This window comes from Neofelis nebulosa, chromosome 9 (genome assembly GCF_028018385.1).
Source record: "Neofelis nebulosa isolate mNeoNeb1 chromosome 9, mNeoNeb1.pri, whole genome shotgun sequence".
NCBI classification, from domain to species: domain Eukaryota; kingdom Metazoa; phylum Chordata; class Mammalia; order Carnivora; family Felidae; genus Neofelis; species Neofelis nebulosa.
The window spans coordinates 115,717,037-115,742,346 of NC_080790.1; the positions used below are offsets into that span (position 1 = coordinate 115,717,037).

The following is a 25,310-nucleotide window of genomic DNA, read 5'->3' on the forward strand; positions in this document are numbered from 1 at the left end:
CTCTGATGCTAGTGATTATTACCTAATGCACATGTGTGTGTGTGACTACACGCACACAACCACATACTACACACACAGCCCTCATACACACATATATACAAACTTCTTCACGTATACACACAGCTCCTCGGGCCCCAGATGGCCCAGGTGGGGCCTGGAGTTTGTAATGTGGAAAGAGATGACGGGCCACACCCATGGCGCGTGAAATATGCGTTCGGAGAGAGCCTGAGGTATTAGGTAGCAGGGACTCGGTCATCCACACACCCTCTCATCCGTTGCCCTTTGAGTTAGGGTTCAGGGTGTGGCCAGGAGCAGGGCTCAGTCAGTGACTGGGGTCAGGGATCAGGTAGCCTCTTGCTCCTCCCGAAAGGGCCACGTTTCTGAGAGAGCTTAGAGCTACCAGGCCTGAGAGGTCGGTGAGTCGTGTCCCTGACTTTGGGCCTGGCCAGGCCCGGCTGGAGTGCTGAGGGGGCCCCGCGAAGAGTGGTCCTCTTTCCAGAGATCTCCTGGCCTAGGAGGCCCCAGGGTGGCCCATCCTCAGGGTCCTGCGGCGCTCGGCAGCAGCCCGGTTACGTGGCCGCCCCACCACATATAGGATGAAACACTTTGGCACAGGCCGTGTTTGCAGGGAAAACACTCGCAACCACAAGCAAACCTGCCCCTCCCTGGGTCCCTTTGCAGTGGGCCCCACACACCTGGGAGCCTCATAAAACAGCTTCCACACCTGCTAGGGGCTGAGAATCCACCCGTCCCAGAAAACCACCTGAGGTAGGAATGGGAATGGGGCTGGCACCCCTCCGGGGAGGAGCCTCGACTTCCCCATCTGTTTAACGGGAATACGACTTCCAAGCGCCTTCCACAGAAGGGTCTATCCCCGGTCTTGTGGTGGGACTTTGGGCAAGTGTCACCTTGCTGGGCCTCCATTAGCCCATCTCAGCAGTGGCCCCTCATTCCTAAGTCAGACACAGATCCATCCGCTTGGCTGGGCTGGGTCTGGAGGGGTTTGGGGCCATGCTAGAGGCCTGCATTTAGGACACTCCTCAGTTGGTACAGGATAAGGTGAGGACAGGAGCCACCCTGGCTGGGTTCGAACAGCTGGACACTAGGATGGGCTGTCACACTGGGCTGGACTCCTGGCATCAGGAAGAACAGCCTTGGGCTTGGGGGTGGTGGGCCCGGGCTCTCTCCTTGGGGCGGGAGGCTGCTCTCAGTCTCCCTAACCAGGAATCTCCTCCACCTCCTCTGGCATGGCGTGGGTCCTACCGCCAGGCCTAGTTTGCTGTATGGCCTTAGGCAAAGCCATGTCTTCTCTGGGCCTTGGGGCCTGCTTCCAGTCCAGATCCCCCTGTGGCTCCTGAGGAAGCAGGCTGGGAAGATGATACCTCCCAATGCAGAGATGCAAAACGGACGTGTGAGGGTCTCGGGTAGGGCTGCGATCACCACCCAGGGCTTGCGACCTCCGGGCTGGAGTGGGGTTCAAATGGCCAGCGGGGTGGGAACGCATTCTGGGCAAGCTTTCTGATGCTCGTCCCCGCCCCAGCCCACAGATCTCGGGGAGGCAGTGGCCAGGACAGCCATGGCTCCGGCACGCAGGGTGGGCCTGCTGCTGTCCCTGCTGCTGCCTGTGGTCAGCGCCTCCATGCCGGGCACCGTGGTCAGACTCAACAGGGCCGTGCTGAGCTACGGTAAGAGGCGTGCTGCCGGGCTACCCCGTGTGACAGGGCACGAGCATGGGCATGGTCCCAAGCGTGCCTGCGGATCTGTGAACTCAAAAGCCGCACGGGGACCTGGGTTTTATCTCCTGGGCCTCTGTGTCCCTGGCCCCCAGATAATGGCTGACGAAGTGCGGCTCGGCAAACGCTTATTAAGTTAATGCCCGAGTGGGGGTATATGTCCTGTCTGCCACGCGTGTGCGCACGCACGGCTGTACTCGTGTGGCCCCGCGAGGTGGGCAAGGGTTGGTGTCGGTGTCTGCTTTTGCTCGTGCGTGTCTGCGTGCAAGCCTGAGAGTTCATAGAGATACAAATGCCCATGTGTGCGCTTGAGTGTCAGCACGTGTACTGACTTGTACGCGTGCAAGCACCACGCACGTGCCTGGGTGTGAGCATACAGGTGTGGCTGCCAGGCCTGCACATGTACATGTGTGCGTGCAGGGTGGGCTGTAGGTGCACACACGTGTGCTGGGGGAAGGCACGTCTGGCACAGAACCGGAGCTGGAGCTCTGTGGGGTTCACAGGAAGAAGACCAGCGCTGCTCTGGGCCCCTCTCGGGCAAGGTCTCTATCCTATGACTCTGCCCGTCCTTCGAAGACCTGCTTCATCCCCCCGGGGAGGGCACAATGAGAAGACGTAGGCCCAGGGAGGGACAAAAGCTACCTCCCAGTTGCCCCCGGGATCCCACCAGAGCTGGGTCAGGGGTGAGAAATCAGAAGCCGTTTCCCCCAAGTCCAGACCAAATTCAGATTACAGCATGGGGCACTCAGGTCAGACAATAGAAGGGACTTTCAGTGGCCCAGGCCACGAAGCACGGAGGCAGCAGCGCCCCTGGCACACACACAGCCTTCCGGGACCTTGTATCCGGGCAGGTAGGCAGGCAGTGAAAGAGGTCAGTGACCCGTGTTAGTCTGTCACTGGGGCATGGAGACGTGCGTGGAAACTACAGGCAGGGACATGAGGCCTGCTGCCTTCCGCTGGCCGTCATCGCTCTGCCTGTCCTGTGTGAGCCTCCTTTGTCCCCGAGAGCCATCCCAGGTGTACCTGCGTGTGCTCTTGGTGGAAATCCAGCAGGAGGCTCAGACCGCACACACCTCTTTCTAAGGTGGCACTGGGTGGCTTCTTAACAGTGTCTCTCCAATCCCATCTTGCAAACCTGTGTCAGGCGAGCACTGTAGGTGGAGTCTAGGGGCCTGGGTGTGAGTCTTGGCTCAGCCACAGAAGGTCAGGCTGGAGAGGAGTATCGAGAACATAGAGGCCGCTGGCCATCTGCTCCAGGTCTAAGGAAAACCAAGGTCCAGAGGGGCACAGTGGTTTCCTGGTTCCCACAGTGAGTCTGAGTGAAGTCCAGGCCTCTGGACTCTTCATCTGGTGCTCCCTTCCAGCACCATTACCTCTCGTTTTCATCCCACTCATGTTGGATGGTTTAATGAGCACCTCCCTCGCCTGGCCGCACAGGTGCATGAGGAAGCTCAAGGGCTTGGAGGCCAGACGCCTCAGCTGATCCAGCATCCCCTTGCCAGATGTCCTCACTCTCAGTAAACCGGGCACAATGTAGTACCTACGTCATGGAACTGTGAGGAGAGGCAAAGCCCTCAGAACAGTGCTGGGCACAAAAGAGGTGCTAGAGAAGTGACAGTCATTATTATTATACAAATAAATAGCAGTGAAAGCTAACATTTACTGTGCATTGAGGCTTTACAAGGACGCTGTGTGACAGGTACCTTTATAATCATTGCAAATTTACAGACGGGGAAACTGAGGCACAGAGCAGCCACAGTGGTGGTGATAGCAGAGCTGGGATTTGTACCCAGAATCTGAGGGACTCCAGAATCCTCAGCCTCTGGCCCCCCAAGGACAGCACCCCCACTCTCTGTCCCACTCTACTGGGAAATGCTCCTTCTGCTTGGGGACTTGGGGGAAAGCTCCAGAAGAGATGGGATTCGATCAGAGTCTTGCAGAAGGGCAAAGGATGTTCTTGTTTATGAGGAGTGGGGCAGACAAGATTTAGAAAGGCAGGGGGCACCCGGGTGGCTCAGTCAGTTGGGCGTCCGACTTCAGCTCAGGTCATGATCTCGCGGTCCATGAGTTCGAGCCCTGCGTCGGGCTCTGTGTTGACAGCTCAGAGCCTGGAGCCTGCTTCGGATTCTGTGTCTCCCTCTCTCTCTCTGCCCCTCCCCCGCTCTCTGTTTCTGTCTCTCAAAACTAAATAAACATTAAAAAAAAAAAAAGATTTCGAAAGGCAGAAGCAAGAAGGGGAAAGGCATGCCTTGCAGGGCCTGGTGTGAGTAACACTCATGGGGACCCAACTGCATCCCCCACCCCTTCCCTGCACGTGAGCAAATGTGACACCCTTCCAGTCTCCAAGTCCCCTCTGCCCAAGATGTGGGGCAGGCGGTGGTGGGTGGTGCGGTCTTGCTCAGCAGCTCCTGAGGACAGTCTGACCTCACCTGCTCTGACCCTGCAGTGTCTGAAATTGGGAAAGCCCCGCTCCAGCAGGCCCTGAACGTCACGGTCCCGTATTTCCTGGAGTGGAATGGAGAGGTGCATCAGCCCACAAGGTGAGTGCTCCCACCTCCTGGGAAAAATGCTTCAGTCCACTAGATGAGTGCCCCACATATTGGGGAGTGCTCCCTACCAGCTCGAGGGGGGCTTCCCCCATCAGGTACGCCCACCCTTCAGGTGAGTGGTCACAAGATGATTGAGGAGCTGGGACCAAGGTGGAGACATGGGGGTGGGGGTGGTCCTGGGGCCTCTAAATTAGCAGATTTCTGCCCCCAGGAGTCAAGACTGTAGCTTCTGGGTCCCCAGGGCTGGCAAGAGCCTTGGCTACTTCCTCCAAAAGCGAGACACTGAGTTGAGACACAAGTCTGAGCCTAAGTACCCCCACACTCCTGTAATGAATAGAGACTCAAAGGCAGAGGTGGATGGGGGCCATCTCAAGCTCAGACACCCCCAGGGGCTGAGCCATCTGTCCCCATCCATGTGGGAACAGATTGACTATTGCCAGATCTCTGGATACCCAAGAGAAGTCATATATATATATATTTAAAATCTATCAATTTTGGAGGTGCCTGGGTGGCTCAGTGGGTTAAGCAGCTGACTTCAGCTCAGGTCATGATCTCACGGTCTGTGAGTTTGAGCCCCGCATCGGGCTCTGTGCTGACAGCTCAGAGCCTGGAGCCTGCTTCAGATTCTGTGGCTCCCTCTTTCTCTCTGCCCCTCCCCTGCTCATGCTCTGTCTCTCTCTCTCAAGAATAAACATTAAAAAAAATTTGATAAAAAAAAAATCTATCGATTTTGAATGATAGCAACTTACCAAAAAACACTTAAAACTTTAAAACACGATAAAACGACAGCTGGTGTGGAGGCCCCCAGTTTGAGACTCTTAGGGTAGGCCTGGGGCACTGCTCTTGGCTTACAGTGGAGAACTGAGAACGACATAAATACCCAAGAGTCAAGGATTCCTTAATGTTTTATAGTTGGCCACACGTGTCCTTGTTTGTAGAAGCGGGAAGACAGCCAAGGCGGATGTCAAGTGAAAAGAAGCAGGTTCTAGGTCAGCCTGTGTCCCAAAGAGAGTCACAGAAAGATGTCAGCTAAGTGCTAACAGTGAGACTGTTCGCGGGTGGAGTTTTGATGTGACTTTTAAAATTTATGTCATTTTGTATTGTCTGAATTCCCACCTCCAACTGTGCAAGGGAAAACATGACTCATTTAGGAAAAAAAGGAAAAGATAGCTAGAAAGTGCTTAGAGGGGGCACATGGGTGGCTCAGTCAGTTAAGCTTCTGACTCTTGATTTCGGCTCAGATCATGACCTCACGGTTGTGAGATCAAGTCCCTGGATCAAGTCCCAGGCTCTGCACTGGGTGTGGAGGCTGCTTGGGATTCTTTCTCTCCCTCTCTCTGGCCCTGACCCCTGCTCTCTCTCTCTCAAAAAAAAAAAAAAAAAAAAAGAAAGAAAACTGCTTAGCGATCAGAATAAGCAGCTTTGAAGGGAATGAGTTTCCCATCCCTGGAGGGCTACAAGCCAAAGCTGTTGACTAGAATGCCATGGAGGGGAGTTTCTGCCTTCTGGAGCCCACCTTCCAAGATTTCCCCACTTCTGTCAGAAACCAAAATCTCTCCAAGACCCGAACAATCATCCCACTCACTTCTTGCCCAAGGCTGGGAATCCTCTCTGCATCCTTTCCCCACCAGCTGGTTGTCCAATAGTGACTTGCATGCCCCCTAGGATGGAGAACTCACTACCTCTTCCTCATGCCATGGTTCCCACAGTCAGAAAGTCCTTCTTTATAACATCAGCAGCGTGGCTCAGAACACCCACCCCAGAGGTGATTCCAAGGTTTAATGAGGCCACCCCATCACCTCCACTCCCACCCTACAGGATCCAGACGTTGAACATCCGTGTGCCTCACTTCCACCTGAAATTCGTTGCCGACTTCGGGGTGCGATTGTTGGTAGCAGCTAATTTTACTTTCAAGGTCTTTCGGTGAGCGAATCTCCCTGGGGGCAGGGGTGGGCAGCAGGATTTTCAGGGAAGCTCCAAGGGGCAGAGTGAGGGGAGGGGAGTTAGCAAGTCCCAGGACCTGCACCCAAGCTTTCCACTTCCTGTCCAGTGCTCCTTCCCACCCTCCAGTGGGGGAGCGAGACGATGAGAGAATTTCTGAGAACCTGGACCCTGCTCAACAGCTGTGTCCCCGGGGAAGCCATTTCACTCCTGCAGCCCTCAGTTTCCTCCTCTGTGAAGTGGGATGAAACTCTGCAGGATGACTGTGAGGGACACAGTGAACGGATCTGTTGCCATAATTAAAATCACACCTCCTACAGGTGCTCAGTAGATGCAGCTATCAGAATTATCCCCGTGTCCCAGGCACTTTATGTGTGTTTGATTTCCAAACGATCAGCGTGGGCATCCAGAGGGATCTCTTATTTCAACCCCTCTGCGCTGACACGAACACTGTATGAGTGCTTGCTGTGGGCCAGGCTCCATGCAGGGTGTTTTCACATGGCCACCTTATAGAAAGCTCAGCACAGCCCTAAGAGATAGGTACCGTCACGCTATGTCCATTTCACAGAAGAGGAAACTGGGGCTCAGTATGGGGAGTGACTGGCCCAGGGTCTCGCAGTGAGAGGGTATGGGGAACCAGAGTTCAAGCCCATCTGCTGCAATGGCTGTGACCTTGAGTGGAGTGTGGAGGGCTCTGAGCCTGCCCCAGGCGGGGCCATCTCACACCTGCCTGCGTCAAGTGGAGGGCGGGCTCGGGCCGTGGGTGGGGGGGTTTGTAGGGTAGGCTCCGCTGGGTGGTGCCGCTGGGGCTCAGGAATGGTGTCCCATAGAGTCCCAGAGCCCCTGGAGCTGATGCTGCCCGTGGTAGTGCTGGCCGATGCCCATGTGGCCCAGGGCTCCATCGGGACCCCCGTGGTCAGCATCTCTGCCTGCTTCCCGCTCTTCAGCAACGCCAGTGTGTCCGATGGCAGTTCCAGGTGAGTGCCTGGTGAGGGCGGGGCTGCAGAGTCCCAGCTGCCCAGCCTGTGGTACCATTTCTCGAGTTTCCTGCTCAAGCTTTCATCCAATTGCCCAAGGGGCTTAAGAGACCCCCAGTATCACACCTGTTTTATGGCTGAGGACACTGAGGCTCAGGGAGGGGAAGGGACTTGCCCAAGGCCACACGGCGAGGCCATGTCCCCTCTACTGCGCTCCCCCCCGACCCACAGCACATGAGGATGCACAGCCATTACCATACTGCTCAGGGAGGATGCTGGCCTGACGTGACTCTTAGGGACCTCAGAGGTCTCTCCCTGCAGAGATGGGGATTCTGAGGCCCAGGGGGCTGGGACCCGTCAACCTCACTGTGAGTCAGGGCTGCATCTAAAGCTGACAGGGGCTCCCACCTCCAGAGCACCTGCTGTGTGCTGTCCAGGTTCTAAGCCCTTCACGACGTCACAGTAGTCCTACCAGGAAGATATAAGTATTCCCTTGTTTTATGAGAGAACAAATGGAGACCCAGAACAGTTAAGTAACTTGTCCAAGTAACACAGCTAGCAAACGGTGGAGTGCGTTCAAACCCCCGTAGCCTGACTCACCTCCTGCATGATGTGTACCTTCTCACATGTGAGCTGGGTGGGCATTTGGGATTGGCCTTTCTCCCCCCAGAGGGGGCTGGGCATAAGTCCGCCCATCTTGGGTCCCATGATCTTCACGTGTAACACATGACCCCTCGCCGTCCTCGCGGGCAGGGGCTTCTCATGGAGAGGAAAGCCCAGAAGTTAAAGACATTAGAAACACAGCTGTCCTTCTCCCACCTCCCTTGAGGTGCAGTTCAGTGAGCTTGGGCTGAGGCTTGGATCAACATTTATGAATGGATAAAGAAGATATAGCGCACACACACACAGACACACACACACACACTGGAATATTACTCAGCCATAAAAAAGAAAGAAATCTTACCATTTGCAATGACATGGATGCAAAACAAAATGAGTCAGTCAGAGAAAGGCAAATACCATATGATTTTACTCACATGTGAAATTTAACAAACAAAACAAACCAGCAAAGGGAAAAGAGAGAGAGAGTCAAAATAAGAAACAGACTCTTAACTATAGAGAAACACTGATGGTTACCAGAGGGGAGGGGGTGTGGGGGGGAAACAGGTGATGGGGAGGAAGGAGTGCACCTGCCTTGAGGAGTGCGGGGTGATGTACGGAAGTGTCGAGTCACTAACTTATACACCTGAAACTAATATGACACCGTATGTTAACTATACTGGAATTTAAATAAAAACTTAAAGTAAAAAACCCCGAAGAACTATAGTCCTATGGATCCCCGCTGAGAAACAACTTAGACCCATCTCCCATTGTTCAGAGGGGAAACTGAGGTGCAGAATGAGGAAGGGACTCTCCTGGCTGTGTCACCGAGAACTGGAGCCTGAGCAGGAAGCACCCCCAGCTCCCTGGGCTCAGAGTGGCCATGAAGCCAGCGGGCCAAGGACGGGGCTGAGTCCGGCTTTCACAGCGTCTTCTCTGTCTCCCCTGAGCCTGACCTCATAATCACGTTTTGGCCACTTCCGAACCTCCAAACCAATGACCTCTTTTTTGAGGCTCAGTTTCCTCATCTGCGGGGACAATGGTGCCAGCACTGCGTCTGGCACATGGGAGTGAAGAATGGGATTCACTGGCCCCCCCTGGCTCAGGGGACACCCTTGTCTCTGAGACTGTGGGCCGGGAGAAACGGGCCGGAATGGGTGCCCCGGAGCTCAGGAGCGTTTTCTGTGACTCTCCCTCAGCGTGGCCCCGGGGCCGCTGGCCCTGGTGCAGAAGCACGTCAGAGCTGTCCTGCGGAACAAGGTAAATAGACCTCCTGCCAGATCTCCCCGGGGCCAGGCCATTGCTTCCCCGTGAAGGCGTGGTGCATGAATGGGGGACTGTAAGCATGGGGGCATTGGGACTGTCAGTGCTTTTTCTAAAATAGAAGGCCATGGGACTTCTCCAATTTTCCCACGAGGGCAGGAAAGAGGCTGAGGGGAAGGTCTGGGGCAGTGACAGAGAGGACGAAATAAGGGTGGATTTGGGGGCTGCGGGGAAGGGAGGCCCCTGCTCCTGGGCCAGCCCCAGTTCCGTGCCGGAGGGTGGCGGGGAGGCAGTGCTATCAGGGGCCGTGGGGCTTATGAAAAAGACAAAAGGAAGGTGGACAAGAGCATGGGCACTGGAGCCAGGTGTGGCCTGGGCTTGAATCCTCGTCCCCTCCTTCCCGGCTGTGACACTCGGACAAGTCACCGAACCTCCCTCGGACCCCATTTCCACATGCGCAGCACAGAGTAAACCTCCCTCTCCAGCCAGGTAGGGTGGAGTTGAGCACATTAACATCTGTGAAGAGCTTCGAACAGTTTTGGCAGAGTGAGCGCTGTGATTCCTGTCGCTATTTCCACCCTTGTCATTCGTCAGAGACAGTGCCTCTGGAGCTAGGGTCGCACTGCCAAGGGCGGGCCGCTTCTCCACCTCTGCCCCTTCCCATGCCACCCCATCTCCTGATTTGGTCCCTACAACCCCAAATCAACCCACTCGGTGCCATCCCACACCCAACAGAGGCGGGCCCCAGTGTTCCCATCTTGCAGATGGGAAGACTGAGGCCCAAGGGCTGAAGGCAGTACAGCCCGACCTGGCCCTCTCCTCTGCCGCCTGACCTCCCCTGGCCCAGCCCCAGCAGCTCTGTCTGGACCAGGCTGTGACCACCCTTGGCCTTGTGGTCTCTCCTTGCCCCACCTTCTATCACACTGACCCCAGCTTAATACACTTCTCGGGCTGCCCACTGTGCCCAGAACTCTGGACTTGCTCGCTGACCACTGCCTGGCCTCCCCGTGTGCAGCACCCATCCCCCAGCTGGCCTCTGGGCCCCAGTGCAGCAGGCTCCTTGACCCGATTGTCTGGGACCAGCTGTGGTCCCCTCCTGCTGTGTCCCACTGCCCCCGTTCTTTCCTCGACGCTCATGGGCCCCAACTTCTTTGAATCCTCAGTGCCCAGGAGAGGTGCTAGAAGATGCCCACTGGGTGGCCGAGGAAGGAAAGGATTCCGGACCTTGGTGGGCCAGAGGAGGCTTCCAGACTGGGACCCTAGACCCTCCCCGCCTCACCCCTCTAGCCCCAGTGCCACCCTAACCAGCCTCCGCCTCTGTCTTGCCACAGCTGTGCCTGAGTGTCTCCAACCTGGTGCAGGGCCTCAACGTCCACCTGGGCACTTTAATTGGTAAGAACTGGGGCCCAGGGGGAGGGTACTGGGGCCTCTGAGCCCCTTCTGGGGTCCCTAAGACCCTTCAAAGGGCCCCCCAGTCAGGGCTGACCTCTGGGAGATCAACCGTAGGATGACTGAACAATTATTGATGGACTTGGGGAATCTCCAAATTCTAGAATCATGTCTTCGAATGTTTGCCGTGTGCGTGCAAGTGTGCACATGCGTGTGGGGGCGGGGTGGGGGAGTACATTCAGTCTGCAGTTGCCTCCTCCCCTGCCTGGAGACTCAGAGACCCCATTGTCCCCTGGTTTTGTTCCCACATCTCCCACGTTCTTTGCCAGACTCTCCCCACTGGCAGTTTGGGGCTTCGTGTATTCTATTTCCCGCTGGACACCTTCTCCGGCAGGCTTCTCTGACTCAGCACGTGAACTCAAGCTCGTCTGCTCCCAAGTGCCCCTGCCCCCACTTGCCTTCTCAGCCGCCATCCACCCATCCAGAGGCGAGCCTCCCTCTCCTCTCCATCTTCCGTCTGGCTTGTCGGCCTCTGATTTTTCCAGGGGTCTTCATATGCAGGAGTACTGGGAGTATACTAGGAGCAAGGCCTGTGGGGATAACCACCCCCCCCAAGCAGACCCTGAGACAAGCTGCTAGCCTATGTGGCCTGAATGGGGTGGGTCCTAGGGGTACTGGTTGGGGAGGGGTGCCTGTGGGAGGGGAAGGAAGGTGTATTCTTGAGCAGAGGCGCTATGGTGGGCAACTGGGGCTCATGCCACCGGGGGGCTCTTGGCGGCCGAGGCCAACGTGCCTGCATCCTGCCCGAGGGACAAGAGCTGGGGTGTTCATCTGCCAACACCGGTCACATCCCCACTGCCCCCCACGCCTGCCTCCGCTACCACGGCCGGGCTCCCAGGGCTCGGAGCCACAGTGCATGGTCCACGTGGAAGCGTGGCTGCAGTAGTGACCTGAACAAGGCTGGGTCAGGACTTGATCTTACGACACAAAGCTAAAAGCTGTGAAAGCAGGCAGGCCTCGTTTTGTTCCAGCGGTTGTTTATCCGCATTAATGACACGCTGGCCCTGGTGGGGCGTCTGTGCGGCTCAGTCGGTTAAGCGTCCGACTTTGGCTCAGGTCATGATCTCACGGCTCTGGGTTCGATCCCTGCATCAGGCTCTGTGCTGACAGCTCGGAGCCTGGAGCCCGCTTAGGGTTCTGTGTCTCCCTGTCTCTCTGCCCCTCCCCCCACCTCTCTCTCTTAAAAGTAAATAAACATTAAAAAAGAAAAAAACCCACTCTGGCCATCACCTGCCCTGCCCCGGTCGGGTCAAAGAGTGCATCCTTTGTTGATCTGGGGGTTATATGTGCTCCTGAGCCTCAGCATAATCCAGGGCTCCCTCCGTTTCGCCGCAAACCTGTCTTAAAGATGCTCCTGTTGGAAGCACACCTTCCTCTATCTGAGCACTTTGCCCAGGACTCTAGTGCTTCTCCATGTCACCATCGCTGCCTCTGTAAAATCCAGAGGCGTTGACTGCCGGCAGATACGCCTTGCAATGGGAGTCAGGGCTTTACCTCTTAGCTGTCACGCGGTGTGGGACAGGTGTGCGGGGACAGGAGGCAGGGCGGCATGCTGGTGTCAGGTCCGGAGGGATGGCCGACAGGGTCCATGTTTATCTGTGGTGGGTTCTTCAGTGAAGACTTTCGTATCAGGGTAGCTTTGGCTTTCTTGGGCAAACGTTCAACAACAGTCCCGTGAGGCGGCCTCCGTCCCCCCAGTTTCTAGACGGGAAATTGGAGGCTCCGAGTCTAAAATCCTCGGCATGGTGCTAGAACCACCCATAAGCTGGCTCACCCTGGCTTTCTCCTCCGCACGTGTCCACCCACTGCTCTGCCCACACGTCATGGCCCGACTCACCGTCCCCACAGGGAACAGTCCTTGATTTGGCCTCCTCCCCTCATTGCTGCAGCCCCCCAACCCCCATACTAACCTTAACAGGAGGCACCGAGACGTCAAGGAAACTGGACCTGGAACCAAAGGACATGAAGTTAAATCCTGGCTTTGTTGCTCAAATGCTGTGTGGTCTCAGGAAGTCACTCCACCTCTCTGAGCCTGACGAGTTCAATCCAAACAAATGGGGCTCAAAATCCCTATTTCTCCCGTGTGCTGCTATGGGACAGCACAGGGTAAGTGCCTGGCGGGCAGTAGGCTCAACAAACATTCGTCCCTCCCTTCTCCCTCGTGGAGTTAGCGCCATCAAGATGCTTGTGGCTGGGCTCATAGCAAAGACCAGCTCTTGCCCTTTTCTTTGAGGAATTAAAAAAAATCTGGTAAAGGAAATCTAAACGTCCAGCCCTAGGGGACTCTTTATACGAGTCACGTACACCTACAGCGTGGAGTGACAGGAGCCATGAAAAGGCATAGCTTAAAAGGGCGTTTAATCACCCAGCAGCATGCCTGGCAAAATACAGTATAATAAAAGCTAATATTTACTGTAGTATTATTAGCTCCGTTTTACAGATGGAGAAACCGAGGCAGCCTGCCTTGAGAGCCGTGCTCTTGACTAAGCTATAACGCCACCCCGTAAAGAAACCACAGAAGGACCCAAAGCCACACACGGCTTCAGTGCAGCTTTGCTGAGGGGAGGACAGATGGCAGGGAGTTAGTCTCTGCAGGAGAAAATACCGACAAAAATAAATTTGAGATTCTGGGCTATATTTTTTCCATCTTTCAAAAAAAAAAAAAACCCTTCTGTATGTCCACAGTACAGGATTTAAACATTTTTAATGTTTTTATTCATTTTGAAAACATATAGTAATTTTCTCTTTTAAGTGTCCAGTCCTCTGAGTTCTGACAAATGCATACAATTGCGTAACCACCTCCAAACTTGAGCTACAGAACACCTCGCCAGCCCCGCAGATTCCTCTGGGCTGTCCCCCTCCTCCCACCCCAATCTTCTGACGGCCACGGAGCTGTAGAAATGGAGTCATACTATATTGTTTTTACATGCACAAGAAATTTCCAGAATACTGAGGAAACAAAATTAAATCCGGAGGAGACATTAGAAAATCAGACCAAAATCTGATAGACACACACACACACGCACACACACACAACACACACACACTTTGGTCATTCAGAGCCTTGGAGGACCTATTGCTAAAAGCTGGGTTTTCTTGACCGCAGGGTTGAGCCTTCACCTGCCACGCCGGCTAGCCTAGCCGTGTCCAGAGATGTGGCTCCCACGAGTGACTCACCCTTTGCAACCTTCCCAGTCACAATATTCTGAGCTTTGGGAGAACTTGCCTTATAGCAATTGGACTGTAATTGGAACAAAAGTTTCCCTGAGGGTCTCTTGGGGAGCAGCACTGCTCTGCTCCCACAGCGCATGGTCCCAGGGGCATGTGCCTTTGGACTTTCTGTTGGAGGCTGTGTGATCAGGCGGAGAGAGACAGACAGGTATCCAGTCCTGGGCACAACTGAGCTCACCAAACTGTGTGTGTGTGTGTGTGTGTGTGTGTGTGTGTGTGTAAAACGGTCTCCTAACCTTACAGGCTCGTGGATTGAATGGGACAGTGTAAGTCAAATGTCCAGACCTTGACACATGTGAGCTCCGTTCTTTTTCTGCCGTCCCTTCTTGCTTTCTTCAGGGGATAACTGTGTCTAGAGTAACCCTTCCCTTTCCTTCTAACTTGGGGTCTCTAGTCTTCCATTGATTCGGAAAGCGAGAAACCAAAACTATTAGAATTGTGTGTAAAGTAAGAGTCCACAGGTTGTAAGCGGCTGAATCTTGGGTGCGTGCATTTTGTGACATAAGTTCACTTACTCAGAGACCTTTTTTTTTTTCTTACCTCCTCGGCTTCTTGGCCTGGGTAGTCAGATAATTGAGTTTTCTGGATAGGTGAGGCATTGGTAGGTAAGGCTAAGGATGCCATGTTTTCTTCTTTATCCCGCTTTCATTTAGGCCTCAACCCTGTGGGTCCAGAGTCCCAGATTCGCTACTCCATGATCAGTGTGCCCAACATCACTAAGGACTACATTTCCTTGGATATCAATGTAAGTGCCACCTTGTCAGCCCAGGGTCCTTGGGCTTGTTGCTTCTGACGTCTTTGGTCTACAGGAGGGAGGAGGAGCTGGAATGGCCTTCCAGGTGGGAGCAAGGCATGCGGGCAAAGGTGTGAGGCTGGACAGCATGTGACATATGGGTGGGTGGCATCTCAGAGCCCCAGGTTCTGTGATGGAGCCACCACCCCGCTGAGGCCCCATTGCTTTTCTCCCTCTCACCACCCCCCAACCCCATAGGCCGTTCTCTTCCTACTGGGCAAGCCCATTGTCCTGCCCATGGACGCCACCCCCTTTGTGCTGCCACTGCACGTGGGTGCCAATGGAACCATGGCAACCGTGGGTCTCTCCCGGGACCTGTTTGACTCTGTCCTCCTGCTGCTGCAGAAGGCTGGTGCCCTCAACCTGGACATCACAGGGCAGCTGGTGAGGGTCAGACCTGCTGCCCAGGGCACGTGGGACAGGCACGCCCAGTGGCCCAGCCTGGGGAGGCCCCACAAAGGTCAAATTGTGGGTGGGGCAGCTCGAGATCTGGGGCCACAGGTTGGCTGTTGGAAAGGTTAAATGGGGGTTACGGGGAGGCAAAAGCTGGTCTCGCTTGGGGAGTGGCTGCCCTCAAACCTGTCGTGATGTGGGGACTGATTTCAGGAGTCGGGTGACAACCTACTAAACACATCTGTGCTGGGCCAGCTCATCCCCGAGGTTGGTGACATTTTTGATCATTTCGGGGGCTGAGGCCCAGCTGGGACTGGAGTGGGGGAGTCTCTGGCTGTGGGGTCTCTGCTGGCTCGTATGTGTCCCATGCGGCCTTCAGTGTCTGTCCTTGTAGCTACACCTGCTCTATCTGAGGAGCGCCCCCAGCTCCTATGCTGTTTCCCTCCTATGCCCTCATCCAGGCACTGCCCTCTGCCCAGAAGGCCTTTTCTGCTTCCTTTTCTCTCATTCATCTTCAAGACCAAGCTTGGGGTTACCTCCTAGGGGAGGCCCCGACCCCTAGCCTGGTCCAGGAGCCTTCTCAAGCTCCCTCGGCCCCTGAATTCCTGTCCCTCCTGGCACAGATCACAAGGCTACCACCCCTTCAGGCGGGGTGTCCCTGAGGACGCCGGCCTGAGACCCAGTCACATCTGAGCAGAGATGGAGGGGTGAGGAGTGGAGAGTCCACCCGGCCTTTGCCCCTAGGTGCCCTCCTCCCTCTCTCCCTCCCCTCGTCCCCAGGTGGCCCGCTGGCTCCCCAAGCCCATGCCTGTGGCGCTCAAGGTGCAGCTGGGCGCCACGCCCGTGGTCACACTCCATACCCACAATGCCACGCTTCAGCTGCAGCCCTTCGTGGAGGTCCGGGCAGTGGCTTCCAACTCAGCTTTCCGGTCCCTCTTCTCCTTTGATATGGTGAGTGAGGTGGGCTGGTGGGACTGGCTGGGAGGGTGGTGACACCCAAGACCCCACTTCGGCACCACTTTCCTCACTTGCTCTGCTCTGCTCTGTTCACACTGGGCTCCTTGCTGTTCTTTCACTATGCCATGACATTCCTGCCACAGGACCTTTGCATGTGCTGTCCCCTGTGCCCAGGACACTCTTCCCCTAGCTCTTGGCATGGCTGGCTTCTCCTCTTTCAGGTCTCAGCTTAAAAGTTGCAACCCTTTTTTGGGGGCGTTTAGGTGGCTCAGTCAGTTAAGCGTCCGACTTCAGCTCAGGTTGTGATCTCAAGGTGTGTGAGTTCAAGCCCCGCATCGGACTCTGTGCTGACAGCTCAGAGCCTGGAGCCTGTTTCAGATTCTGTGTCTCCCTCTCTCTCTCTGCCCCTCCCCTGCTCATGCTCTGTCTCTCTCTGTCTCAAAAATAAATAAAAACATTAAAAAAATTTTTTCTTTTAAAGTTTCAGCCCTTTTCAGGGCAGGCTGTTTGAACCACCGTGAGAAAGATAGGCCCACCAGCCCTCTCCATGCTACCACTCTGCCTTCACAGCACCTGCCACTCTCTGCAAGGCCCTTGTCTGGTTACTTTGGTTATTGTTCACCTCCCCTGGCCTGTGAGGGTTCCCAAGGGCAGAGACCTGGTCTGTCTCGTTCACACTGTGTTTGTCCCAGGGCTGTGTGCGGGGCCTGGCACCTCCGGGGGCTCCACAAACACCTGAATCAGTCAGGGAAGGGGTGGGAGCTGGTGGCCAACTGAGGACTCCCACGTGGCTCTGTGCTCTTTGACCTTGCTCTCCCCTCGTGCCAGGTTGTGAACCTGAGCCTCCAGCTCTCTGTGTCCAAGTTGAAGCTTCGGGGGACCACATCTGTGCTGGGGTAAGGAAGGCCTCTTGGATCCAGCAGCCTCAGTGTGTTCCTCTGTGCAATGGGCCTGCAGCCCCTTGTCACAGTGTCACCCATCAGTGTCTGGCAGGGGAGCCTGGAATGCAGCACGTGGTACATGGTGGGGGCCGGGGGGGGGGGGGACTAGGCCCCAGCACTAACCCTCCTGCTTCTCTTCCAGGGATATCCAGCTCGCCATGGCCTCTTCCAATGTGGGCTTCATTGATGTGAGTGTGGGGCTGGGGTCTCCAGAGACCCCCTCACTGGGTTGGGCAGGCCTTGAGCCGTGTGCTTGCACATAAGTGCACCTGTACGAACCACCGTGATCGAGCTTCCTCCTGGGGTGCCTGGGGACAGTGGCCAGTCTGTCTTGCCCAGGCTGTCTGTCGGCTGGTCAGTCGGTCCGTCAGCCTCGGTTCTTCAGTGGGGCCCGTCAGTTAGCTTGCCTGTCACTGCCTGGTGGTCAATGACCAGTCAGGCCAAGAATCACTGAGTCTGTCGGTAATCAGACAAGCCAGCGTTGGACAGGGTTGGCTGCTCCTTCAGTCATGTGCCGTGGCCGGGTCGTTAGCCACCACGCTGTCTTTTGCTGGCCGGCCTGTCAGTCAATACGGTCCATCAGTCTATCCACCATCAGTCCATCTGTCCATTGGCCAGCACCAATAAGGCAGCCGGTCCCCTGGCATCGGGCAGTCTGCCAGCCACCTGTTGGGCACACAGTGTCAGCCAGGTGCTGGTCTGTCTCCTCTCCCGAGAGCGGTTTCTGGGGGCCAGATGCTCAGAAAGCTGTCCTGACCCCAGGAGTAGCTGGGCTCTGCTTGGAGGCAGGACTGGGGTGACCTGCCCTCCTCCCCGCACCCGTGCCTCTGCCATTTGTGTGCCTGTCTGTGTCTGTCGTCGTGTTCATGTGTGGCCCATCTGTCCATCTCTCTCGGCCCCTCACTGGAGCGGGCCGACGGCCTCCCCGACTACGTGGCTGTAGACAGATCAAGTGCACCCACTCATGGACGCCGTGTTCAAGAAGCCCCTGCTGGATCACCTCAATGGTGAGCCCCGCCCTCCATGCCAGTAGGCCCCTACGGTCGCCTGCTGACCCTCCTCTGCTCCAGGTTCCCTTCTAGCCCCCTACCCACCGCCAGGGCTCAGAGGTTATGAGGGTGGGCGTTTTTAAGTTTTTTTCCCCCTCCCTAAGCCTCAGGTGTCCCTTCTGTAAAATGAGTCTAATAATAATGGCTCCCGCTCCCTGGCTGTCTGTGGGACTCAGTCACGAGGCACGTGGGAACTTCAGCACGGGGCTGTCTCCTGGTGGTGCTCCCTTGCGGCCCCCTGGCTGACCTGTTTCTCCTTCCCCTCCTGCAGCTCTCCTGGGCATGGGGATTGCCCTCCCCAACGTGGTCAACCTCCACTATGTCGACCCTGAGGTCTTTGTCTATGAGGTGAGAGCCTTTGGATGTGACCACATGGGCTTCCTCCTCCCTCGGGGGAAGGCTGGGCTCAGCGAGGCAGGGGTGCCTCCCACCCTTCTTTCCCAGTAGTATGAACAGTGGGGTCTCTGGGTCAGCCAGGCCTGGGATGTCCTCTGTTCCTGTCAAGACCATGCCATGAATCCTTGGTTGTAACGAGATGGAAAATTTCAGATGTTTAGAGACATTGGTACAAGGGTCCTCAACAAATATGCCAGGCCACATTAGGGGACTCAGTTATCCCACGATCTATGCCCTGGGCTGGGGGCACAACCTCTTTGGTGTCTGTGGAAGATGACACATACAGGCTTCTTCCGGTTTTGTACACAAACCTCCATAGGCTGGATGGGGGACGGGGACTTCCAGACCCCTCTAAAATCACCTTCCCTGTTGGGAAACTGTGGGCCCAGGGTGAAATTCCATCTTCACTGCCCAGGGTAAGACCTTACAACTTCTTGCCGTGTCACCTGAGATATAAATGATAATATTCTTTCTATTCACTCATCAAGACGTACAAAGGACAGAAAGCTTAGCCAAGGTCCCTCAAGCCCAACATCTGTGTGTGTTATTCACATCTTCCGAGTGGGACCACTGATGTTTTCCCAGGGATGATGCCCATGTTGCTTTAGAACTATGGTCCGAAGGCACTTGGGTGATCCACTCCCCCACCCCCCAAAAAAGGAACAACTATCACATGTTGGAACTTGGGCTATTAGTGAAAATTTCCCGGAGACTCTCCCAGATAGGCAAGGTCAGTGGCTGACCCACCCGCCAGGGTGCTCACCAATCTAGCCAACTGGTCCAAAGTCAAAGGTCTCTAGACCAGCACTGTCCAAAAACACGTTCTGTGAGGATGGAAATCTGCACTGTCCAACACGGTAGCTGCTCTCAGCCCCTGGGCACAAGTGGCTGTTGGACATTTGAAATGTGGCCAGTACAACTAAGAAGCTGAACTGTAAATTTCATGTAATTTTAATTGGCTTTAATTTAATAATGGCTACTGCACCGGACCGTGTATGAGCTACAGGTGGGCAGGGCCTGGGTCTGGCTTGTCTCCAGCACGTGGAACAGGGCTCAGCTTGCGGCAGATGCTCAATGAAGATTTGTGGAAGGAATGACTGCATGACTGGCAGGCCCTGGGCACAGTTCTGCAGTGCAGGGAGGGAGGATATAGGGAAGGCGTCTGGCTCTCCCGGGGAGACCCGGATGTGGAGGAGCTGGTCCCAACGGCGTCCACAAGCATGCACTGAGCCCCAACCCCATGCTGGGGGCTCTGCCCATGTGCCCTGGCTGCATCCTTGTTGTAGGCCTATAGAGTGGCCACTCCCAAGCGACAACAGGAAGCTGAGTCCCAGAGAGGCGAAAGACGGCCCTCAGGATACCCGCAGCAAGAGTGGCAGAACATGAGCTCAAAGCCAGGCTGATGGGGCAGCTGGAGGTCCTACTGGCCCTCGTGTGGCCTTTGACCTGGCCCATGGTTTTCCTTGCCCTCCAGGGCTACGTCGTGATATCCAGCGGACTCTTATACCAGCGCTGAGGTGGGACCACCAGGGGAGCTGAGAGTGGGCCAGCTGCCTGCTTCAAGGTCTCTCTTACCTCAAGCCACTTGGGAAACTGAGGCAAAGCCACATTTAGCCATCACCGGCAAGCCAGATGATCCAGCCAGTCTGTTTAATCTCCACTGAGTGCCTGAGCTCCCCTCCCCCCTCCCCTCTCCCTCTTTCCCCCTCCCCCGCCCTCCTTCCCTCCCCTCCTCCCGCCTCCCTCCTCCGTCCCTGTGAGCACAGACCATTTCTCCAGGCTGTACAGACCTGTCCCCTCTCGCATTAAACATTTTCTCGCTGCAACCTCCAGCCAGACCCAGTGAACTCTGTGCAAACCTGAGGTTAGTTGCCTACGTCCAATTATTGGGTCCTGTTTGTCCCCGGAGCCACCAGAGCCACCTGGCAGAAGAAGAGGATGTGACCACATCTCTGCTGACTGTATCTATTGACTCCCTTAACCTCCTTGCCCCGGGAAGCTCATATTTTGAAAGGGGACCCTGGAGAGCAGCACAGATGGCTGGCAGTTACCAATGTCATAGTGGGACTTTAGGCACTGTGTCCTCAGCTGGTGGCATTTCCCCTCTACAGTGTCAAGTCCCATCTTGCTCCTAGCACCTCAGAAGAGCCTCATGAGTCAGGCAGGCAGGCTGTGGGGTTTCATTTGCCAGATGCAGGGACTGAGGCCCAGCAAGGAGAGGAGCATGGCAAGTGGCAGAGTGGGATGGTGGCAGACTTCTAGGACAGGGCCCTTCCAGGACTCCAGGAATAAGATGTCCAGTGCCCTCTTCCATCACCAGCACCCCATCTGGGATGTCCTTGGGTCACAAGCCTCAGGTGACAGGGAGTGCACTGCCTTCTTGGGCGGCGTCTCTGTCTTTGGCTTACTGGGACACAGGTAAGGGTCTGTTGGAAGGAAGGGACTTGCCTCCTCCTGGGTCTGTGGTCTCAAGTGTGTCTAAGTCCTTTCCCTTTGAAAGCTCTTCAGACTCAGCGGCTCACGCACGACAAGATGGCCTAGGGAAGACCAAGGGACGCGAACCCTGGCAAGCCAAAGCCATGTGATTTTCTTCCCTTGATAAGCTAAGCTCTTAGCCAGACAGGGTGTTCCTTCCTGCCTAGATATACGGGATTCACATTCTGTTTATTTCTCTGCGGGAAAAGGCCTGAATTCCCACCAGGACCTTTGGTACAGTGTGACACTAACAGGTCACCCTCTAAGGGTTACAGGTTCATCCCGACTCAGTGTGACAGGCTGAGGGGCTTGGAGCGACCCCAGGGTCTGGGTGGTAGGGAGGGGCACGGGCAGCGCTGAGAAAAGGGAGGGCCCGACCCTAACATCCAACCTCACGATTGTGCTCAGGACAGCACGGCTGTTATTTCATTTGCTTGCTTAGTGAATTCATTCATTAATCCTACTTTTATCTGGACTTAAAATAGGCTCAGTCCAGGGCTAGGTGATTTGGAATATGAGAAAGGCAAAAATTTTAAGAATACAGACCCAACCAAGAGAGAAAGTTAATAGCTTAGAAAAGGATTGTAAGCTCGGTATATAGGGTCCATCTATTAAGTGGCCAGTCCAGTGATCCAACCCTTCCTTCCTTCCTTCCTTCCTTCCATCTGTCCATCCACATATCTACCCATTTATCCAATCAGCTTCCTCACCCAGATAGGCCTTTGTTTGTACCCATTATGTGCCTGGTTCTATAATAGATGCTCCTTTGAGAGGAAAGGATGAGCACTGGGGAGGTGGCGGCTGCATGCAGACACGTGTGGGTGCTTACAGAGGGAGTCTGGGCCCTGGCACGGGCAAGAGGCTTTCAGATCGGATGCACCAGAGGGGTGGGATGGGGGGTGAGGTAAGCGCTCTGGTTTGTTTGGAAAGGGCTGCAGAGAGCCCGTCCCAGGCTGAGGCTGCAGGGTGGCAGAGGGGGTCACATTCTGGGCCAGTTGGACGGTCTCGCAGCCACACGACTAAGTAAGTGCAGGAAGCCCCTTCCTCTTGCACGCCCCTCCCATGCCCGCAGCTTAGGGCACACTCACTCTAAAGGGGAAACGCTGAAACAAATCTGAGTGTGGGAGGGTGCATGCAGAGCAGTGGGACAGTCACTGCTGACACGTGGGGCAGAGAAGGCAAGCCTGCGCCCTCTCAGGTCTGGTCTGGCTCCTTCACGGGTCGCGTCCCCCCGCCTCCCACACACACCTTGCACACACTTTCTCTCTGAGCCGTTGCTCTTTCTCCCCCTGGGACACCTGAATCTGAACCAGTTTACCCCTGTCCGCCAGCTCAAATGCAGTCTCCCCTGGCCACACCCAAACCCCTCCACCCTGGTGACTCTGACGTGCTTCAATTTCAGACCACTGTCGTTGGGGCCTGTGGCTTCCCTCACAGAGCCTAGCATGGCAGGTGCATATAAATGTGTGGTTAGTGAGCTGCTGACCGTTGCATATGCTTGGTCCGGGCTTGCCCCAACCCCCAGCCCCAAGAAGCCGCGTGGAGACCAAGCCCCATAGGTAAATGGGGGAGCCACCTTTGTTGTGTCCCCAAAGCATCTCCAGGAAGGGGAAAGATGGCGCCGAACTTCAGAACCAGCCCAGTCTTCTGTGTCAGAGACGTAGGGGGAGGAGGGGGGCTGGGAGGATTCCCTGGAGGAAGCAGGCTGAATTTGGAGCAGTGGTGGGCGGGTGTTATAGGGGACCAGGCAGGGCGATCCTGGGGTGTGTGGAAGGGAGGTCAGACGGGCAGGCGGGAGCCTTCTTGGGTGTGCCTTGGAAGGTCTTGGCCTGGGATCTGGAGTCCCTTGGATCCAGATTTAACTCCTGGTTGTGCCATCACTTGCTGTATGACCTTGAGCCTCAGTTTCTCCATCTGTAAAATGGAGAAAACTGCCAAAGTGCTCGTCTCATAGGGTGGTCCTAAGGTTTAAATGCTCTAGTGCAGATCAAACACTTAGCAGGATGCCTGGCGCAGGTCACGAGCGCAGTAAACGGCCCTCTTATTGCTTTTATTATTGGCTGAATGAAAGCTGGGTCAGAGCAGCTTTGAGAGGTCCAGCCACAAGCTTGCTGGGCCAGTATTCCCCGCGGGAACCCTGAAGCCACATGGCGACCCAGCGCCCCAGGAAAAACTCTCTGCTTCCTTACAATAATTTCATTTTTCGGGAGCTTGCCTCCTACCTGGCCATTGGAAGTCAGTTAGGACCAGTTTACTTTGAACTTGGGGGGACAGGGGATGACATGAAGGTCCTTTTCCCTCTCGGAAAGCGTCTTGTTATTCTTCTCACAATTATAGAGAGAATAAAACAGCAGCCAAGGCCACACTGTGGGGACAGTGGCTGGGGCTGGGGCCCAGATCGCTGACACTAGGCAGGGGGCTTCTCCAGCCTTCCCGCTCTCCCCAGAGTACCTGGGATGGCCCTAGGGGGAGGCAAGGAAAGCCAGGTGACCTGAGGTACACCAGGGCGGATTTGCACTGCAGGGGGAGGGCAGGTGAGGCTTGTCTGTCCCTCTGTCTGTTGGGGGTGGATCAGCAGGGATAAAATGATGCTATCTGTAGACTGACTCCTCCAGCTCAGGGCTCGGATCAGGGTGAAGCCTGGCTGGGCCGGACCAGGCCCTTCTCTCCTCCTGTCCCAACCTGGCTTCAGTCCTGCTGATCTCAGGCAGGCCCTTGCCCCCTCTGGCCTCAGTGGCCTCATGTGCACATTGGGCACAGCAGCATCCTCCAACGTTCAGACCTATGGGCTCCCTGTGGGTAGATGAGGAAAACCTCAGGCCTCCAGCACCCCCCTGCGACTCTCCCTCACTCTCGAGGTGCCCCCAGCCAGGCCCCCCGAGGGCCTCATGGTAAGCACACCAGAGGCTGGACACCCAAGGCCTGGGTTCCGGCCCCAGCTCTGTGGCCAGCCTGCGTGTGGCCCTGGGATCACTCTGCCTTCATTGTCCTCTAGGTTTGGAGCTCGAGAGAAGCTCACCTGGTATTTGCCAGCTCCTGGCATTTCCTCCAGGAGGGTCCCTCTGATGATAACCCACAGGGCCATTAGCTCCCGGTGCCCTGTATGAGTCTCAGATGCTCCAGGCAATGCTGACCAGGCCTTTGCATCGCCGGCACCTGCCTGAGACACCTGTCCACTGCCTTGAAGAGCTGGCTTTGCTCACCCTTCAGGCATCAGCTCCAACACCCTCTGCTCCAGGAATCTTTGGCTCTAATGTCAAGCCCTTTCTTCCCTTCCTATCCCATCCCCCTGGTTCAGCGGCTTCCACCACCCTTACCTCCCCAGGAATAGACCTGGCTCTATGATTATTGATTTGTCACATGCCCGTCTCACACTGTAGGCTCCATGAGGAGCCCCAACACCCTGTTCACTGCAGCACCCCTAGTAGGCCTGGCATGCAGCAGGTTCTCAATCAATGTGGAAGAAACAGATGAGTGCCCACTATGTGTCCAGCCTGGTGGGAGGCGCTGAGTCCAGGGGAGGGGGCAGCGTGAGCCCTGTGGCCTGCTAAGGCAACCGCATCCCCTCCCCAGTGCCCACCCTCATGCAGCCACCCAGGCTCCCCAGCCACTCTCCTCCTCTGTGCTATTTACATTGGAACGGACTGAAGCATCACGTGAACATCAGGGCTCTGTTCTTTGGACCTCTAGATAATTATCTGGGCCTTATTAAGCCCTTAATTATCCAAACAGCTAATCAGGCTCCCGAATATAAGGACTTTCTCACTCCTGGGTCAGGAGGCAGAGGTCGGTCATCTGCAGGATATCCTTGGGCTCAGCAAGGTAAGGACAGGCCCCACCTGTGGAACTCTCCCCAGAGAATGTCTTTTACAGTTGAGAACACTGGGACCCAGAGACGGGAAGGGACTTGCCTGAGATCACACAGCAAGGGCTTGGATCTATGTCCTGACGGCTACCCAGTGCTCCCCACCTAACAGGAAGCCACTGGACATTGAAATCTTCAGATGCTGCAGGACTTAGGCAAGATCAAGGAGACAGAAGACCTGAGGGGCCTCCCTGGGCTCCATCTGAAGCTGAGGGAAGACCATGGAGGTCCTTCTTTGCAGGAGCTCACAGCTGAGCTGGGACAACAGCGGCAGGGAGCAGGCAGCTAGGCATTTGTCAGGCAAAGAGAGGGAGGAAGGGACTTCAGGTAGAGGAAAATGTGTGAGCAAAGGATGGGGTGGGGGCAGCAGGGAACACTCATTTTGGGTGGGATGGATTAAGAATACAATCAAGTTCAAGCTGTGATCTTTGAAACTGAGGGTGGTTGGGGATGGAGGGGAGGCTTCCCGGCGGAGGAGGCAAAGACTGAAATTAAGACTTGATGGACAGGCGGGCTGTGGATGGGTGGGGGGAGGGCATTCTAAGAGGATGGAACAGCTCAGGCAAAAGTCAAGCAAAGTCAGAAACAAAACCCTGGCATTGGCCGTTTGTCCTAGAAATACCTGCGCGACGTTGTTACCCCAAGGGCAAAAAATCCTGCCCGAGTAGCCTTACTGCCTGGCAATAGGTCTGGCCTGG

At 55.6% G+C, this 25,310-nt stretch overlaps 1 protein-coding gene and 1 long non-coding RNA gene across 2 annotated transcripts; one reads left to right on the forward strand and one right to left on the reverse strand.

The window, feature by feature from the left end:
- Positions 1–1,542: 1,542 nt before the first annotated feature.
- BPIFB2 (BPI fold containing family B member 2) lies at positions 1,543–20,091 on the forward strand. The gene is made up of 15 exons (XM_058685304.1): positions 1,543–1,685; positions 4,180–4,273; positions 6,101–6,205; positions 7,054–7,200; positions 9,000–9,060; positions 10,395–10,455; positions 14,397–14,488; positions 14,735–14,920; positions 15,143–15,196; positions 15,710–15,880; positions 16,715–16,782; positions 16,970–17,015; positions 17,771–17,834; positions 18,148–18,224; positions 19,747–20,091. Exons 1-15 carry the CDS (start codon positions 1,577–1,579, stop codon positions 19,786–19,788), a joined length of 1,377 nt encoding a protein of 458 aa, XP_058541287.1. The 5' UTR covers positions 1,543–1,576; the 3' UTR covers positions 19,789–20,091.
- LOC131485625 (uncharacterized) lies at positions 10,492–14,721 on the reverse strand. The gene is made up of 4 exons (XR_009248944.1): positions 14,284–14,721; positions 12,423–12,459; positions 12,007–12,213; positions 10,492–11,042 (listed from the first exon to the last, which is right to left on the reverse strand). It is a non-coding gene; the product is annotated as an uncharacterized LOC131485625 (long non-coding RNA).
- Positions 20,092–25,310: the final 5,219 nt, after the last annotated feature.

Excerpts from the sequence above, each read along its gene's own strand:
- BPIFB2 (XM_058685304.1), top strand. The coding sequence starts at position 1,577 with ATGGCTCCGGCACGCAGGGTGGGCCTGCTGCTGTCCCTGCTGCTGCCT. Across the intron at positions 14,921-15,142 it reads TGGACATCACAGGGCAGCTG|GAGTCGGGTGACAACCTACT; the intron begins GTGAGGGTCAGA and ends GACTGATTTCAG. Across the intron at positions 16,783-16,969 it reads GGGACCACATCTGTGCTGGG|GGATATCCAGCTCGCCATGG; the intron begins GTAAGGAAGGCC and ends CTTCTCTTCCAG.